At 45.4% G+C, this 18,920-nt stretch overlaps 1 protein-coding gene across 2 annotated transcripts in view; it reads right to left on the bottom strand.

Moving 5' to 3' along the window:
* Positions 1-4,965: 4,965 nt before the first annotated feature.
* The window catches only part of LOC115327012 (gastrula zinc finger protein XlCGF7.1), a 48,102-nt gene continuing 34,147 nt past the window's right edge, over positions 4,966-18,920 (bottom strand). For both annotated transcript variants that reach the window (XM_042286086.1, XM_029987936.4), the window contains one exon: positions 4,966-6,851. In XM_042286086.1, the coding sequence (XP_042142020.1) occupies positions 6,046-6,851 (806 nt within the window). In that variant the 3' untranslated portion in view covers positions 4,966-6,045. The remainder of the gene's footprint in view (positions 6,852-18,920) is intronic.

Genomic DNA, 18,920 nt, shown 5'->3' with positions numbered 1-18,920 from the left:
TTGTCCCCTTGGGGGCATCACAGGGGTGGTTTCTCCAAAGCCCGGTTCCTCTGCCTATCTATTTAGCATGGCTCGATGGCACAAGCGGTCACCTCGGACGTACCAGCTTCAGCCAACAAGCTCGCTAGCTTCAGCCACACAAAAAGGTAACACCAAACAAACACTTTCAGATAATGCTTCCATTTTCATAATGGGTGAAGAGACCAGCTCAAGCGAGCAAAATATTGGCCAAATGTAGTGTACACTTTTGCTGTTTCCTGCTTTATGTGTTACCTCTGCTGGAAGAGGCTAAGACCTTCATTGGGATCCATATACTAATATGCATATATCTGACCAGCTCTGACCAGTTGTAAGGCTGGAGCTGGCCAGGACTGACAATGTCACAATGTCGTCACAGGCACGCGTGTTTGGCACCACGGGGCGCAACCGTCGGTGGAGGAGGCCTCCATGTCGTCCGGTTAAAATATGACACACTGATATTTAGTTACTCTCTCCGTGCCCGCTGGGTTGCCCGAACCGCAAAGATGTGGAAACTGCAAAAAAGGTAGATGCTTAAGTAGGAGTGCAGGGCCCCTTTAAAGAGCCTCTGAAAAGAGAAAAGAAGTTTTTTAAACAGTCCGGTTGGGACACGTGTGCCGGGAAATTAAATTTAAGCAAAAAGGAATTTTTTTAGTGTAATATTGATGGTGTGAGACGTGATTTAGTCGGTAGTCACCTCCTTTACACTTGTTTTCTCTATCGCCATTTCGCGCGCGTGAAGGAAAGGTGGATTGGCTTGGCCATCTCGTTAAAGGACACATGCAAAGGAAAAAAACATTTTTTTTTAAACAGCTTAGATGGAAAAAGGACACCATAAAACGATTTTACAACGAAGAAAAAAAATTTTTAGAGCTATATTTACGCCGCAAAACGAATTTGTAGTTGGCGCCCGCGGGCACCGCGGAAAAGTGGTCTGTATTTATCACGTGACTGGTCTTTCTTTATCACGTGGTGCTTGCGCTCTTTCGGAAGCTTCCTATGGCCTCTAAAAGTAACTTGTTCATCTTTGTTTGAAGTATAACAAAAAACCAAGACGAATAAGTAACTTTTAGAGCCCAAAGAAAACTCCTGAAAAAGCGCAAGCAGACGTGATAGACCTGTGCGCCGGTCAGACGACGGCGGCGGCGCCCCGAAGCAGACGAACTTGTGCGGCGGCGGCGACGGCGGCTTGGAGAAACGCGTTGAAGCGGCGTTCGCACGACGCTCAGCGTGCGGCGGCGACGCAGCGCGGCGGCGCGCGGGCCTACCACGTGACCAGCGGCGGCTCCCGCGAGCGCCAACTACAAATTCGTATAGCGCCGTAAATATAGCTCTAAATTTTTTTTTTCTTCGTTGTAAAATCGTTTTATGACATCCTTTTTCCATCTAAGCTGTCTAAAAAAAATGTATTTTTCCTTTGCATGTGTCCTTTAAGTTGAAAAGAGTGTATAACCATTCCGTGACGTCATGGACTTTGCGCGCAGAATTTCAAATAAATCTCGCGCTGCCAATATCGCTCTAATTTTTTTTTTTTTTTACGCGTAAAATTTGTTTTGACACGCATGTCACAATTATACTGTCCATAAAGAACATATTTTTTTTCCTTTTGGGGGCCCTTTAAGGACTGCTCACACGCTTGTGTTCAACTATGACCGATTGAGACAAGGCCGGTTATTAAGCCTCTTGCGATGGCTTATGACCAGCTGCACAACAATGCAGAATGTTGTAAACACTCACAAGAGGCATAAAAGCAGGTATTTAGCCTCCTGTCCTAAGTAGTGGCAAAGGCGTGAACCAGCCACTACTTCAGCACCAAAATTTGCAGCAGCTAAAAGAAACAGGCTAAAAGTTGAAACTGCCAACCTTTCTTTTTTAATCAGCAGGATTGCATTCTGGTCTCGTGTTAACATTTGGCATGATTACATCTTCCACATATATGGGATTATTATCGAGAAAAAACACTAAAGACACTTTTACAAACAGATTAGACCACACCTCAAAGGAGCACACCTCGAGTGAATGCAAGGGAGCTTCGAGCAAGCTAAAGCATGACCCAACGTGCGTTTAGGTGCAGAACACAAAGTAACTGCGCTGAAAAACATTAAACAATGTCTCCTATTCATTGACCCAGCCTCTAGATCACAGCTGGCAAAAAATCATTTCCTACTCCCCAGTACATTAGTGTGATCACAAACGGTGGTGTTCGGACAAGAAGCTTGAGAGCAAGGCCACATAGTCCGGCTCTTTGTGCACAGTGCATGTGACCAACAAAAGTGGAATTCCAATCCAAGCTTCTCAGATATTGCTGGCTTTTGAAAGGCCCAGCTACTTCCTGCCAATCTTTACGCAAATCCCCTCAGGGTTTGTCAGCCTTATGTGTTAGTATGTGCCCGATGTGGCAAGACCATTTAGGGAATGGCCTGACACGCTGCTGGAATTCGTGAGGTTTATTGCGCACAAGCGCTTCAGCGTGGTGACCTAAACACAAGTATTTGTATAGGGGGTATTCACCTGCGGCTTATTTGTGGGTTGTGCATGGTGCATTCAAGGTAGATCGCCATCTTTGTGTCCCTGACAGCAGACAGCCGTACTACGCCATGAATCTTTCTCTGGTGTCGTTGACTTAAAAATTCGCAGTGTTAGTATGGTGTCGTGCCTGATGGTTGGCTGCCACACCAAGTCGCAGTCGAGGGAGAAAAAGAAGAGGGCAAGTTTGCGGGCTCCCGTTTCTTCCAGACTCCGAAAGTCAGAACACTCAAGTGTGGAAAGCACGGTTGCTCTCTGTGAGAAGGCAACGTGAATGGCTTGCGTGCATCACCTGGAAAAACCTCCACGAAGACGTGGACAAGTACCGAGTGTGTTCAAGGCACTTCATCTCGGGCAAGTCTCGGCATTGTTTGCTTTCGTCAGATATGAGCGTTAAGATTTCCAAAAATCTTTGCCCGTAGCCCGTCGCTGCTGCTCATCACGACATGCGTCGCATGCATGTTGTTTCCACAAACCGAGCGGCAGCGGGTCCTGTCACGTCGCTTCGTCTGGAAGAATCGCTAATGTGTGGTTCATATTTTAGGCCTAGTTGCGGCAAAAGTTAAATCGTGACAGAGAAACATGCTTAAGAAGCTTGAATGTGAGCTTATCGCAGGAGCAGAGGAAAACCGACACCAGAAGTAATCTCTTCTCCTGAGTTTGTTTTTGTCTCCCTTTAGTTGCCACTGCTCAGGCAAAAAGAATTTCACCCTCATTCTGCACCCCTAAGGCTCTTTTCTAATCGATTCCAAGCGATGTGACAGGACCCGCTATCGCTCGGTCCGTCGAAACCACATGCAACCGTCGTACGTCGTGATGAGCAGCAGCGACGGGCGAGAGGCAGAGTATTGTGAAAATCTTACTGCTCATGTCCGACGAAAGCAAACAGTGCCGACACCATAGGCATAGACTACGGGAAGGCATCGAACCTCGCCCTCGCCCCCCCCCCCCCCCCCCGGGCCATGATCCTTACTGAGACGCTGTTTACGTGTGATGTAACGAGCTTCTAGTAGTGTCATGTAAACAAAATAACGCCCACATTGCCTTTATTGACAAAATACATGGGAAATGGAATCCCAGTGTGCTTTCGTTAGATTCCATCTCCAGTTCTGGTGAGAAGGTAATGCGCAGCAGCAGCACCCCCCCCCCCCCCCCGGGAAAATAGAAAGTCTATGCCGCTCCCAACACTTACTTTACATGAAGTGCCTTGAAGAGACTCGGTAATTGTCGACGTCTTCGTCAAGGTTTTTCCGGTTGATGTGCGCAAGCCATTCGCGTTGCCTTCTCACGGAAAGCAACAATGGTTTCTCGCACTCGTGTTTCAGAGTCGAAGAAACAGGAGTCCGCAAGTTTTCTCTCCTCTTTTTTTTTTTCTTAAAGGGGCCCACCAACAATTTTTTGACCGGTTTTGAAGTTCGCACTGAAACGGAGCTCCGTGAAAGCAGGAACACCGAGGAAAAAAAATATTACAGAAATTCGCAATATTTTGTGAGTTATTAGAAAACTAAATATTACAGAAAACAACTTTAAATAAGCAAAACATTGCGCTTCATGACGTAAAATGAAACAGTTTAGCGATTGGAGCAAAGCGGTTGGCCAATGGGAGCAAAGCGTCAGCCCGGGCGATTGGAGCAAAGCGTCGGCCCAATCGGCTCGTCGGCCATTAGGCCTAGCTGCAACCATCGTAGCTTTGGGATCGGGTTGCCATCATCAATGAATTTACCGGGCTTATCGGATTTTGAGTGCGGAGCTGGGCGTCGCGCCGTACGAGGACACTCCACGCAAGCGCCGCGGCGCGTCTCTGCCTCAGCCCGCTTCGACTGCCGCGGAAGACTCGTCTCCCGCAACTCCGCTACCGGAGCCACCTTGGCGAGTAGGAGCTACAAACTGGTGAGCGGTCCCGTTGGGCAAAAGCTGGGTCCCGTCGCCGCACTTCACTCGAACAGTGAAAAGTCTGTCACAGCATTAAAAGAAAATAAGGGTTCCCCTGGCTCCTCTTACTGCTTTTAGTTGACCGGGACCGGGGGCACACAAGTGAAAATACGATGCGCGTTGTCTGCACGGATCACTTGTCCTCTGCTCGCGACGGTACGTCGCGGACGCCGCTGGGAGGCGCGCATGAGCGACAAGGCGTTGTTTTTTTGCCCTTTTTGAACTTTACTTTGCAACTTTATTAGCTCTATAAAAATGACTTGTTAGAGAAATAATGACGGGTCACGTGTGATATACTTTATTTCGCTTCAAAATTCCTGGGACGGCTCTCGCCAATCACGAAACCCAGAGAATGTGACATATAGTGAAAGGGAGCGCCGTTATGCGCGCATTCGGCACCTCACGACGCCACCGTCGGAGGAGGTGTTTCCGAGTTGTCAAATTAAAATATGATGCGCTAATATTTTCAAACTCTTTCGTTGTCCACTGGGTTTCTGAGACCACTAGCGTGTAGAAACCGCAAAAAAAAGTCGACGCTCAAATACTGTTGGAGGGCTCCTTTAAGGCGAAAGCCTTACTTGTCTTATTGAATGACAAATTGGAGTAAACGGCCATAAAATGTGATTGAGTGGCACGCGCTGCTCAATCGTATGTTCAAAAACACCCGTCGCCCTTGCGGCCGTCCTAGACCTCTAGGACAACCTCCGTTGTCACAGTAAGTGAAAAACAAAAGGCGTCCGTCGGCGTTGTGGCCGAAATATGCCCATAAAAATATGTCATCCAGCGTCATTAGCGTGATGTCACCGCCGGAGTGCCATGTGCAAAAGGTGTGCTTCGGACTTCATCTGTGATCATTGTGTGCTTCGTGCGGTGGACTGTGATGTGACCACGTGTACATATACGGCCTCGACATCGGCAGCAGCGTCTACATCTACGGTGGCTACCGGAGGCAAACGTGGCTGCCCATGCAAACACGCCACAACCTCCTTAAGTGTCCTCCTCTAGGCGTCGTTCTCGACGTCGACCTCTAGGCATTGTTCTTGACGTCGTCCTTAAGGTCGTCCTCGATGTCGTCGTATACGCCGTCCTAAACTTTAATGTGTAGAAACATTACTCGAAAAACATTTCTCCCATGGGACTATAATGCCTTTCGACTTCCCACACGTAAGTAGTCTTAAGTGTACTCGTGTGATTTTTGTTCGACTGCGACTTGGTGGGGCGGCTGATTGTCACGCACGACACCATATTGGCACTGCAAATTCCAATGTTAACACCAGAGAAAGATTCGTGGCATATTGTGGCTGGTCCTGGTGGAGCCGTGCGGGCGCAGCTGTCAGGGATTGACCCAAAGATGGCGATTTATCAAGAATGCATCATGTGCAACCTGCACATTAGCCGCAGGAGAATACTAACTATGCTACAATTGAAATTGCATAAATTTCTGCACAAGTTCAATGATTACACACAGGGCAGGGTCAACTGGAAGGCATTCTGCACATGTGCATCCGTCCTAGCGGAAAACTAAAATTCTGAGCAATCTCTTGGGCATTGTTTTTACTTGTAAGGTTTTTAAACACTGTGTATTCGATAATGATGGATAAGACTGATATTATGAGAAAAGGCTCGGGGGCACTGTTTGCACTTAAATGGCTTTTCCCCTGTGTGCGTTCGATTATGGCTTTGCAGATTGCAATTTTGAGAAAAGGCTTTGGGGCACTGCTTACACTTAAATGGCTTTTCTCCTGTGTGCGTTTGATTATGGCGTCTCAGACCGGAATTTCGAGCAAAGGCTTTGGGGCACTGCTTGCACTTAAATGGCTTTTCACCAGTGTGTAATCGATTATGGCGCAGCAGATGGGAATTTCGAGCAAAGGCTTGGGGGCACTGTGTGCACTTAAATGGCTTTTCACCAGTATGCGTTTGATTATGGATTTGCAGATGGTAATTTAGAGCAAAGGCTTTGGGGCACAGCTCACATTTGTAAGGTTTCCCACTAGTGTGTGTTTGATTATGGCGGGTAAGAAGGAAATGTTTAGAGAAGACTTTGGGACATTGCATGCACTTAAATGGCTTTTCACCAGTGTGTGTTCGAATATGGTAGGCCAGAAGGTAATTATAAGCAAACTCTTCGGGGCAAAGCTCGCACTTATGTGGCGTTTCACTCTTGTGCTTTTGGGTTTTGCTCAGCACTTGGGACTTGGACCCAGACATGGGAGGATGCTGGCACTTGGATTGTTCATCACCATAGGCAGCCAGGTGGCTCACAATTCCACGCTGATCTCTGGTGACATAGGCGCAGGAACAGCATCCAAACAAGGCGTCCTCGGTGGCCTTCAATGTGCAGCTGGACTCTCCCAACAATGTGGCTCCATCATCTAGAAGAAAAGACTATGTATTGACACACAAGGAAAGCCCTACCAAGATAGCCACTTAGTTTAAAAAAGAAGTCTTTAACACAGTTTTGGAATTTAGTTCACAGAAGCACTAAAATGCAACTGGCACCGTTAGGAATCTCTAGTCTTGAAAAGTGAAAATCTTATAAAAAATAATTCCATAGATTTTTGTCATTTTGATTTCTAAATCACACGTTACATATCTTCTCGCTTTGGACAGTTGTTTTCTGAAAATACTGTTTATCTCACGAAAATGTTTTCATTACAGTATTTTTGGATTTAGAATCTGGATCTGAATACTTTTTGTGGGCTGGAAATCTCATCATTCAGAGTGCAACAACATTTCTGGAGACTGTTAGATATGAAGTTCTCTAATTGGCAACGACTGTTCGTCTATGGCAGGTCACGTGGAAAGTCTTCCTTCAAGTTACTAAAAGAATATCAACATGTGACGCAGTCACGTCTCGCTATATAATGTAATTTCCCAACTCATCGGCCATCCTTGAGTCATCACCCACCCCACTTTTCGGGTGAATATTGATTACCGACAAAACATAGTGATTGACCACCCCTATAATACCCCAACACGGACTCTGCAATCCACGGACATTCGTTGTACACGAATGCTGCGGCTGCGGACCTTACAATTGGAGGACGTCCTTGACAAAACAAAAAGAGAAAGACACTTCACTTTGTTTACGCATTTCCTCCCTTTTTTCGTGACCTTGGAGTCATAGTACATGCATGCGAAAAGAAAACGATGGAGAGACCAAAATTAAACTTTGTTTTGCAATCAAAAAGTTTGTTCAGACAAAAAAAAAATGAAGCTGGAAAGATAACACAAGCAGTAACTTATTCAGGGATCACGAGATCAGCGAACGTCTTATATCCTGGAAATGTAACTACAGAGTGTGAGGTCAAAGTTTGTCTCCACCAGAGTAAGGTCACCCCAAACACATTCCTTCTTTCGGAACGTTGTGACTCCAGTTGAGAAGGTTGCACAATGTTTAAGACAAAGCCGACGGGTAGATAAAGATTTACTGGACCCGAGTACAGAAGTTTGTAGAGCGTCCCATTTGAAGCTCACTGTTCGTGGTGCTGTCCATGCTATGCAGCAACGCCGTCTCAACCCGCGGTGATAGCATGCCAAGCACAGATGCACGCATGTATGCACCAAACAAGGAAGTTGCACAAGAGCCTACTCGTTGCAATTCACAAGGCGCCCGACTTGGCCCGACGCCAAAGTATTTGCCAACGCAATCCCCAACTTTCCCGCTTCCCCAGCATTGTTCTTCGTCGCTTCTTTTGTCCTCTGGCTCGCTCAATGCGCCTAATTAGTTTTTATATTTTCTTGTTGATTTTTATTTTTAAGTAACGATGAGAACATAGCAGTGTTAGAGACATACTTTTACGAAAAAAACGTTTGTGCTGTATGCCAATCAGCAGTATCCATCGCACGTATGCAAGTAACAAACTTTGTGATAGTAAAACATTCTTTCGTGAGCATTTCTTGCATAAAACCATTAAATTAATTCGAGTTCTGAGGTTAATGCATCTGTTGTGCAGCCGTGCTAGATATGTACAGAAAAATGGGCACTTTTTAAACTTTTTCTAAATGCTTTGTGCTTACTCACGGAGACATGGCCCATCCCACTTTTATGAATTTTATGGCAGGGGGTGGGCGATGGCACGGAATATTACAGTAGATACAATTTCGGGGGACCAATCCCTCCCATCCAACTATGCCTCGTAAGTGTTAAAACCCTCAGTCCAGACTGTGGACAGCTAGTTTTGAAAACTGGGTAAATACATGCAGATTTGCCTCAGTATTACGGACACCAAGAGGGTCCACTAATAAAAATTAGTTGAGACGTTGGGTTAAGAGTTTCAGTACTGCCTGCTGCTGGTTGCGCTTCCTTTAAGAGGTATAAGACCTGGGCACCGAATAACAGTTTAATTTATCAGGGCTTTCCAGCCAAATGCGTAAACTGCCCTTTTCTCCTTATGTTACGATATTCTTCATATTTGTCATCTGTGGTCGCTTTTCTAGCCTCTGCCGTCTGTGCACATTTACGGGTAGGCACGTTTTGATGAAAATCAGTCTGGTAAACCTAGGCACATCTTGGGAAGGCAATAATTTCAAAGGGAGCACTTTGCTGGCTCAGCCCAGGACAGGAGTCTTAAGAAACACATACAGGGCAGCAAAAACACATACAGGGCTAAATTTTAAGATATAGATAAAATATGCAGCATATGAAAACAGGGAAACAATTCAACGTGTTTCTAACATGTAAGGAGTTTAGTGGTGCCCTTCCCAAAGGCATAACAGACGTACCAGGGGCCCTGAGTTTCACTGGAAAAGATGCAAATTGGGATTACAGTGAAGTAGGTGCAACAAGGAGATTAGGGTGCTTGTGGAAATCATCTGGATAAAGCTTGTGGCACACGAGGGTGGAAGACAATGGGGTGGAGGTCACATAACAAGCGGTCAGCAGGGAAGCATGCCGAGAAGGCACGAGCTGGTGCCGGAAAGAGCGTGGTAGAGCGTGCTGTTCGAGGCAGGGTGGGAACGATGAAGCCGGGTTTCGCTTTTGGCCATCCCTGGAGCGTTCACCAGCGCGGTTCGGAACAGGACCAGAGGGAACGGTGAGCCCTGGCCATTCCGGCCGGGCCATGACGACACCGGGGTGGTTCCGCAGCAAGCAACACTCGAGCGATGATAGCCCCGAACAGCTGGTCTACGCAGCGCTGGCATGGGAAGGACGATCCGCATGCCTGGACACAGACTCCGAGTGCCAGCTCTGATTGACGGGCGACAACCAAGGTCAGCGGGCCCAAACTGCTAGCTCTCAAGGACGGGCATTGGGGAAGTACAGTAAACCCATTCGCTGTCTTCTTGTGTTACGCCACTCCATGGGGGATGAGCGAAGCACAGACTGATCGGGCGGCGATTATTATAGAGCGACCCTACAAGTTTTATCAGATTACATGTCTCCACTTATATGTGAAGCAGAACAAGTTGCGATAACAGCAGAAGCAACAGCAGCTGCTGAAGCTGCACTGAATGCGACGCCTCGTATGTGGGGGAAACGAAGAACTTTCCCGAACGTCTGCGCAGACATAAGTACGACGTGAAGAAGGAAGAAATCCAAGGCAACGCGCTAGCGGAAAATTCTCAGAAGACCGGCCACGTCATCGCCGTCGACAGCAGTTCCATCCTCGACAAAGAAAGGAATTGGAAAAAGCGGCTCTTATTAGAATCTTGCCATATACAAAATACGAACAACACTGAACCGATCCACCGGAACGCTGCCAAGCAGCTATATACAAGGGCTACGATGCGCCACAGACAAAAACAGAAGAAAATAATACTGCGAGAAAGAAGAAAATGACAGCTTGCTACCGTTGGGCCCACATACACTTTCCTCACATTGTTTAAATCATAATCTTTGCTAATTTTCCACGATGAAAAATAATCTCTCGTAAAACCTGTTTTCTCACTCACTTTGTTTTAACCGCCTTCATTTGTTAGTTTTCCACATTGAATAAAATGTGTAAGCGCCAAGATCGCATTGTTTGCTTTTTTTCTACTTCAGAGTTTCCTGTTGTTTTTCGCTAGCCAAAACTGCATTTGAATCACAAGGAAATTAAACGGCGAATTTGCAATCCCTTTAATGTATATCTCGATTTATTTGATAATCGTGAACTACCAACACAGGAAAAAAAATGAATGACAGCAATTTGAAACGCTAAATTTTACCGCGGCTGCTTATATCTTATCGGATGCCCGTCTCTAAAAAATATGGCACACGAGAGCAATTAGTATGTAGAGGTTCGTCAAATGGCTCCGCAACTTTTCTCTCGAACAAGCACATCAAGCTGAAAATAAAACGGCTTGAAATCTGCATTTACCTGATTGGATGTTTCAAAATGTGGTAGAGTCTTCCAATCTAGGTATATCGGGCTGTCGACATGCTCGTCAATTATTTATGTAAAAGAAACAGCCGAGAACTGGCCAAAAAACCATCCCCACACCATTTCTTACGCCCGAGGCAGCCATAACGCAACTCTGTCGGGTAGCATACAGACCTACCGAGGTGCCTCCTAGCGAGAAATTTCCCTTCCTGTGCTGCGCGTCTACCGCTGCTCGACACCACCCAACTCTCTAGGCACCATAGTCGGCGCTGCACGGGGGGATGGCCATAGCGATTCATTGCGAGTGCGATGCAGCTCATCCATAGCTCATGGAGCTCACGCATTGTGATCACCAAAATTGTGTCACTCATGCAAAAATTATAATTAACACAGGTAGCTGTATTTAAATTTGACTGAATTTTATGTTTTCATAACTTGAAAATGTTGCTATTCATCAGTAACCAAGGCTTAGCTCCTCCGCATCAAATGCGTGGCAAAGCTTGTCACATTGTGACTACTGTTCGAAAGAAATGCAGAAATTTTCACTTCTTGTATCGTCTGACATGGCCCGGCAAAATAAAACAATTCATTCGTTCTATCCAATTTTTACTAATTTGTTTCAAATTTAAAATTGCTCGCTGAGAAGTGCATCATACATTATATGCATGCGTTCGCAAAATCAAACATACAAAACGTAGCAATTCATGGAATTGCTATGTTTTGCCCGATATTTTGGAATGCTGAAGTGTCACTGACCTACTAGATTTAAGACCTCAATCGCGAGGGGGCCTAGCAAACTTCGACTGGGTAAAAAAGTAGTGTTTTCGATGAAATGACTACGGAAGCCAGCCATCACCTCCTCTTGCCAGTTATTTTGAGAAAATGTTTTACTAGGTTTACAAAATTCAAAAAGGTATCATCTCGAAGCTAATAAGAGACTAGCACTCAGAGAACACATTGGAACCAACAGGATACACAGAGTCACTTTCACTGAAGTGTTTACTGCACATGCAAGTGGTTCTCGAATTTCGGTTTCCTATCTTCAATTTGATGAAACCTTCCTTTGCAAGTTCTATTTTGTCCGAATCATAATAAAAAATACACCAGATTCGCCGTGGGACATGTAGTGGGGTAAAGAACTGTATATTCCATTTTAACTATCCAGCATTTTGTACTGGGGTAGACGACAGCAGCACACCACCGTACCACCACTTTCACACCTCAGCACCAAGGGTTTGTTAGCACAACTACGTTTTCCATGTTTTCAAGCTTCATTAAAATGTCCCTTTACATTTACCACTTTACCAAAAATTAAAGGAAGATCCATTGGTGAATCTTTAGTGAATGTGTTAGCCCTTGGGAAACGTCACACACGTTCCCGTTTGATAAATGCTAACGCTGACCCCTTCGCTTTTGTTTTGGATTTCTCTATTTTGTGCCGCCTATTGTCGACTTCGCTATGGGGTCAGTGTTATAGTTTCTCAAAAGGGAATGTGTGTGGCGTTTCCCAAGTCATCCCGACGCATTCCCCAAGGATCCACGAATGTATCTTCTTTGAATTTTTCTTCGCTTACTTAAACCAATGCTGGTACTTAGTTCACACTCCACTTTGGAACAGAAACCAAGGCATACGCACTCCGCACACCAGCAAAGTTCACTCACCCCAGCATTCCCGCGTGCATTGGCTTCCGCCCCTTCACGTCGCCTCCCTCTCGCCTTTGTCCCCTTCACTACTATCCTCTCAATATGGCACACTTCCCTTTAGTTTTGTCCACAGACATATGCCGTCAACATTCCCCTGCCACGTGGGTACTAATGCTAGAAACAGGTAGGCTTTGCCGCATGTCACCAAAACAGCGCTCTTTTGCAATCTGACAAGCCGAGGGATCCAAGATCTGCATGGTCTGTCCTACCCGTGATGTAACAAACGATGATGATAGCTAAAGGATTGCCCCCTGTACAGGCACGTAGCCAGGATTTTGTTTCAGGCAGGCCCGCCCATGACAAAATGCTGTATGAAGGGGAGGGGGGAGAGGAGTTCCCAGCAAAATAGAAGATTTCGGGGGGGGGGGGGGGGGCCGGGCCCCATGGGCCCCCCCTTGGCTACGCGCCTGCCCCTGTAGATCGCGTACACCGCCAAAAGAGAGCTGTTCTGATATACGCGCATGCCGACTTGAACGCTTCGTATATCCCGGAAGAAGCACAATTCACTGTCTTATTATTAGGCACTTGGAACGCACAAAAAATAAAGTGAACATGAAAGAAGCTTATCACATACTGTTTTGCTTTCCATCTGCCATCTAAAATTGCAAACTAGTCAACCAGCATGAACTTCGCCTTCAGTTCCTGGATAACCTTACGTGCCCTACGTCGGAACGTCACGAGTCGAGAAAACTGGAGGGGGGGGCACAACGTTTCTAGAAATATCTGCAGCAGGGCTGGCCGGATTGTCTGGCACAACACGAAAAGCAGCACCGCAAAAGAGCAATCAAGGGAAAGTAAATCCTCGGAAGGGAGTCTATTTGGGCCTTCAACCGTTTTAAGTGTTGAGATGCCTGTGGAAGGTGGCAGTTATTCCTGGCATCACTTACGGGAGTGGGGCGACTTGCGTCGAGTCAAACACGCATAAATTTCTAAAGACAATGCAGCAAAAGGTGGGAAGAATGCACCCTGGAGCTCCCTCCATTGGCTCCGATGAAGGAGTTCAAGGAGACCTTGTCTGGTTGAGCATCTAGGCCAAAGTGGCGAAGACCTGCTTTGAGGGGTGCCCGAGACAAAAGGATCAGACAAGGTGGACGACAAGATCTGGACCTACATGGTCTACAGGGACCGGAACACAAAGCGGTGGAAGAGAACAAGGACGCTCGCACATCACTGTCACATCCCGATACGACCTTTGACGGACAGCAAGGAGCCGGAGGACAACGCTTCAGCCAATGCCAAGAAGCCGAGGACACTCGTGCAAGAGGAAGAGACACGACGCTGGAGGAATAGCATGGCCCAGAAATCATCGCCATGGATGTAGGGGTATGGAAGGACAAAATTTAGAGTTTTTATGACCACACTGGAGGAAGCAGTTTCTTATTCGGTGCATGGGCAAGGACTCCGAAGATGGCAGTGGAAGGCCCACTTCACTGAAGACCTAGAGACTGCTTGCACCAGCTGTGGGACGGAGGGGAGGCACATAGTGATGGACTGCCAAGGTATAAGGCCGAAGCCACAAACGGACTTGTTCTTGGAGGCTCTTGCCATTGGGACAGGGGTAGAAGCCAACATAGACTCGGCAGATGCAGCACAAGAACAAACGATTAGAGCAAAATGTATAGAATGTATAACGTGCCCCCCAAAAAAATATGTAGCGTTTTTTCACAACAACAATGAACTATGGATTGCCGAACGCGTAAGTGTAGCGTTAGCAGTCTGAACCAGATGCCAAAGTTTCAGAACTAACCATCATTTTAATTGAATATTATAGGTGATTTCCTAAAAATTGTAATAGGAAAATGGGGCCCATTTTAGCTTGTCTTAGGTGACTGGTGCTATTCAGCTTTATGTATTTGAGAACTTTAATGACTGCCATTTTCTAATAAAAACTTCAGAAATTCGCTTATATTTCAATTCAAATCTTTACTGACGCCAGATTGGAGGAGACAGGGAAAAACTTGCGAAGGCTTAACTCGGCTATGCCAGGATATACGTAGCGTGAGCTTATGTGCACAAAATGAGAGGCGCTATCAAGCGGCATCAGACTTGGCTACTGCGCAACGGAGGCGCACAGCTGGGCACGCGGCGGCGCCAGTGCGTCTGCCGCGGCTATGACGTCACTCCTCTGGAATGCACAGACCGGCGAGGCGGGTGCGGCGGCGGCAGCTCTGGCGCGCTAGCTGTGTGCCGTGTGACATCACCGCTCCTCGCGCTTGCGCAGCACGGCTCATTATGCAAGCCACGCAAAACTGCTCAACCTCGACCAGTGTAGCTCACGCTACAAAAGCTACATTGCATGGCTTGACAGGTCCCTGCCCGCCATACAGACTTGGGCAGATTACCGTGAAATCCCGTAAGGACGCCCACCCAAAATGAAGGGATAAATGGTGAAAAACATGGGGTGGGCTATTTTTGGGGACGCTGCAGCAAAACTTTATCAAAAATTAATGATAAGCCGGGGCCCTCGCTACAAACCACGTGACGCGGTCACTGATGCCGCAGATCGCGAGCACGGTAAATCGCATTTCACGAAGCGATAAACACACGAGAATTCGCTACAAACTCCTGTGTCACGGGAAAGGATACCGCAAGTGGCCAATGCAGCAGATTCGCGTTTCACGGTGCGAAGGACTCACGGAAACCCGCCTAGAACTCGCCTCTCACGGGAATGGATACCGCAGATTGCAGATGCAACAGATTCAAGTTTCATGGTGAAATAAAGACGCGAGAACCCGCTACAATCTTGCCTGTCACGAAAACCGATATTGCGCGTGCGGATCGCGAACGAAAACACGGGAATCCACTATGAACTCGCGTGTTACGGAAACAAATACCGCAAATCGCGAACGCAGGAGATTCGCATTTCACAATGCAATATACACGCGGAAACAACTCGCAGGTTACGCTAGCTGATATAGCGCGCAGATCGCAGACAAATACACAGGAACCCGCTATGAACTGGCTTCTCGGACACACTGGTACCGCCGATCGTGCCGTTGATGCGCAACCCCCGTCGGACATCGCTTGACGTCCAACCGGAATCGGGTGGGTGGGCGATGTTTCGGAATTTTCGTTACAGATATTTAGCCAGAAAAACGGGATAGGCAATCACTCAGGGGAGGGTGCCCTTGCAGGATTTTACAATAGTTGGCACTTGCAAAAAAACAGACAGATCATGATACAGCTTTTGATATCATGAACAGTACACAACTTTTAAAATATTATTTGTTGTTAAAATACAATTGTCTAATTTGGTTATTTGACATATTTTCTCTGTGCATATTGTTTTTAATGAGTTCATTAATGGTAGATGGTACAGTATACCGGAACATTTAAAATCCATAATTGGTCCTGGGATGCAGCACTCTCCACTGCTCTGGGCTACATGTATGATAAAACGAAAAGTTTTTATCCAGCGAAGTTAAGCGAAGGAATGATTTGTTATTATAACAAATACTATCTTTATATTTCTGGATTAATGTCTGTGTATACAAGTCAAAAACACGCGTTACCTTAAATTTTGAGAATAAAATATCGGCATGACTATTACATGGTACATTGGCTACTAAACGTAAGATCTTTTTTTGTGCGATGTATAATCTGTCCAGGTTTATTTTTGTTGTATTGCCCGATACAAGCTGGCAGTGCTTTAGATATGAAGCAAACAATATTTATAAATAATACCTGTTATTTTTGATAATTTAGACGTAACATGTTCAATGTTAATTGCGAACGAGTCGTTCTGAAACATTTGCATCTGGTTCGAACCGCTAGGATATCATTTGGGTGGAGGATGAGCGTTCACCTACGCAGTTTACTTTCATGGTAAAAAACATGCTGTAATTTTGTTTTTTTTAAAGGAAGGGGGGCAGAGATGGCAAATTATGAACTTTCCAGAGAGCTGCTCTGCCAACGGAATTCCTTCAGCTAAGATATGAAATGGCTGGAAAACAACGCTATAATACTGGAAGCTCAAACTGTCTAGCTTTATTTGCGAGGAGCACTAATACAGAAGTCTGATTACAGATTTATCATCTGCAGAATTTATTCGAGACAAACGAGAGTAAGAAAAAAATATCCACAATGAAGATATATACAAATGCATTACACGATGCAAAACTAAGCATACACTGACCAACAATACACAAGAATCACCAAACCAAGCAAATAAATTGACATTTGAGTACAAAAAACATTGTCTGGCATACATGACACCTACAGTCCCAGAATTCCGACATACAGATACACAAAAACAACTATCGGGAACAAGAATACAGAGCAACGGAAAATTGTGGACACCTAAACACAAGAGTGATATCTCAAAGCAGGTGTCATATAAAAACATGACTATGAAGGTGCCAGTGGAAGAAAGGAAGCAAGAACACTTCGAATATGAACGAGTTCAAGTCAATTGAGTTCTCTACATCCCTCCATCAACAGTGTTGAACATGCAGTATGAGTATTAAAAATGACACGCTGTCAATTGTAAAACCTGCTTTGTGATGTGGGAATAAGACTATAGTAGGGGGACAGCTTTTCTTGGCCTTTCGGAGAAGAGAGCGCACGCGCAACTTCCATAAGTGCTCAAAATTGGAGAGGGAATGTGTGCGTGCCTTTGACTGCATTGCCAAGAAAAGTTGTACCCGAGTATAGCAAGGTTCAAATCGGGAGCACAAACCACTGCAGTGCTCACACACACTCAAAAATCGGTTCCTAACTGAGTTGATTGCTAAAATGGAAGGGCATGCTACAGGATGTAAAAATTAAAACCTAAACAAATTACTCTACACTAAAGTACCAGGATTGCAAAAGCAGAAAAAAGCCAGTATAGGAATTAAAACTGACACATTTTTTGATAATCGAAAGAAAATTTGCTTACATTATTATTTTCTGCAAGTGTCTATCTTTTATATAGACAGGAGTAAAAACAAACATATTAGAAAACACCTCAAACAAACTACACTGACCTATTTCAATCTACTGAAAAAAATAAAGGTTTGTAATTACACTGGCCAACCTCTATATCACCTCTGGCAAGGAATTGCTTCCTACTCCTCAAAACATTTCTATGATTACAAACAGTAGCATTTAGATGAAAGGCTTGCAAGAAATGCAAGTTTGGCTATGCTTGCACAATCAATGTGGTAACCATACTGGATATACAACCAACCATTCTGAGACGTCGACAGTGCGAAAGTTCACTCGCTGCCACCTGATTAATGCAATTGCCCTTAGGTTCCTCATCCAGTGCTTTGGCACATGCCCTACGAGGCAGACACATTAAAAAAATGTACAGGAACATTTCTGTCGTTTGTAAGGCATTGCATACCTGTCATTTTAGGGCACTGCATGCATTTATATATTTCAACTGAAATGGTGTGTATTTCTGCATGAGTCAAATGATTCCACATGTTACAAAACATGAAAGGCAAAACTTGCAGCTGATTCATAAACCTTTCAGTGTAAGTGCACTTGATTGTGACGAATCAAAATGTGTCATTCTCGCCCGTCTGCTCTCTGTTACGGAGGGATACAAAAGAGCAAAGCTTGCGCTTGTATACCCTTTCACCTATAGTTGATCAGATATTAATTCTGAAGTAAAGCTTTGGAAAACAGTGTGCACTCATAAGGCGTCTGTCTGACCTGTATGCATTTGACTATGGTGGCAGCAAAGGTTGGGGGACAAAGCTTGTACTTGTAAATCGTTACACTTATGAGTGTTTGGTTCATAAAATTGCAATCCCGAGCAGTCATGCAAACACAGCCGCACTATAAGGTTTATCACAGCTGTGTGTTTATGGTGGATCAGATTGGAATGAGCCAAGACTTGGGGATACAGCTTACACTTGTATGGCTTTTCACCTGTGCGTTTGGTTATGGCTTCCGAGATGAGAATTCTGAGCAAAGGCTCGGGGGGCAAGCTTGCTTTGTATGGCTTCTAACCCGTGTGCTTGACTGTGTTTTATCAGATTACTACTTGGAGCAAAGGCTTGGGTGCACAGCTAGCACCTAAATGGCTTTTCACAACTGTATTTAATTATTCCAGATTAGAAATGAGCTCTGAGAAAAGGCCTTGGGGCACATCTTGCGGTTAAATTACTTTTCACCAGTGTTTGATTATGGTGGCTCAGATGGGAATTCCATGCAAAAGCTCAGGGGCAAAGCTTCCACTTAAATGGCTTTTTACCAGTGTGTTCCATTATTGTAATGAGACTGAACTTTAGAGAAAAGGCTGGGGGCATAGCTTACACTTAAATGGTTTTTTACATGAGTGTGTTCGATGATGTGGATCAGATCGGGATTTTGAAAAACGACTTGGGGGCAAAACTTGCATTTAAGTGGCTTTTCACCACTGTATGTTCAGTTATGCCGGCTCAGTTAATAGTGGGCAAACGCTTCGGGACAAAACTTACACTTGTATGGTTTTTCAGC

Source organism: Ixodes scapularis, unplaced genomic scaffold (genome assembly GCF_016920785.2).
Source record: "Ixodes scapularis isolate PalLabHiFi unplaced genomic scaffold, ASM1692078v2 PGA_scaffold6__148_contigs__length_123643588, whole genome shotgun sequence".
NCBI lineage: Eukaryota > Metazoa > Arthropoda > Arachnida > Ixodida > Ixodidae > Ixodes > Ixodes scapularis.
This window is presented reverse-complemented; position numbering and strand designations above follow the sequence as displayed.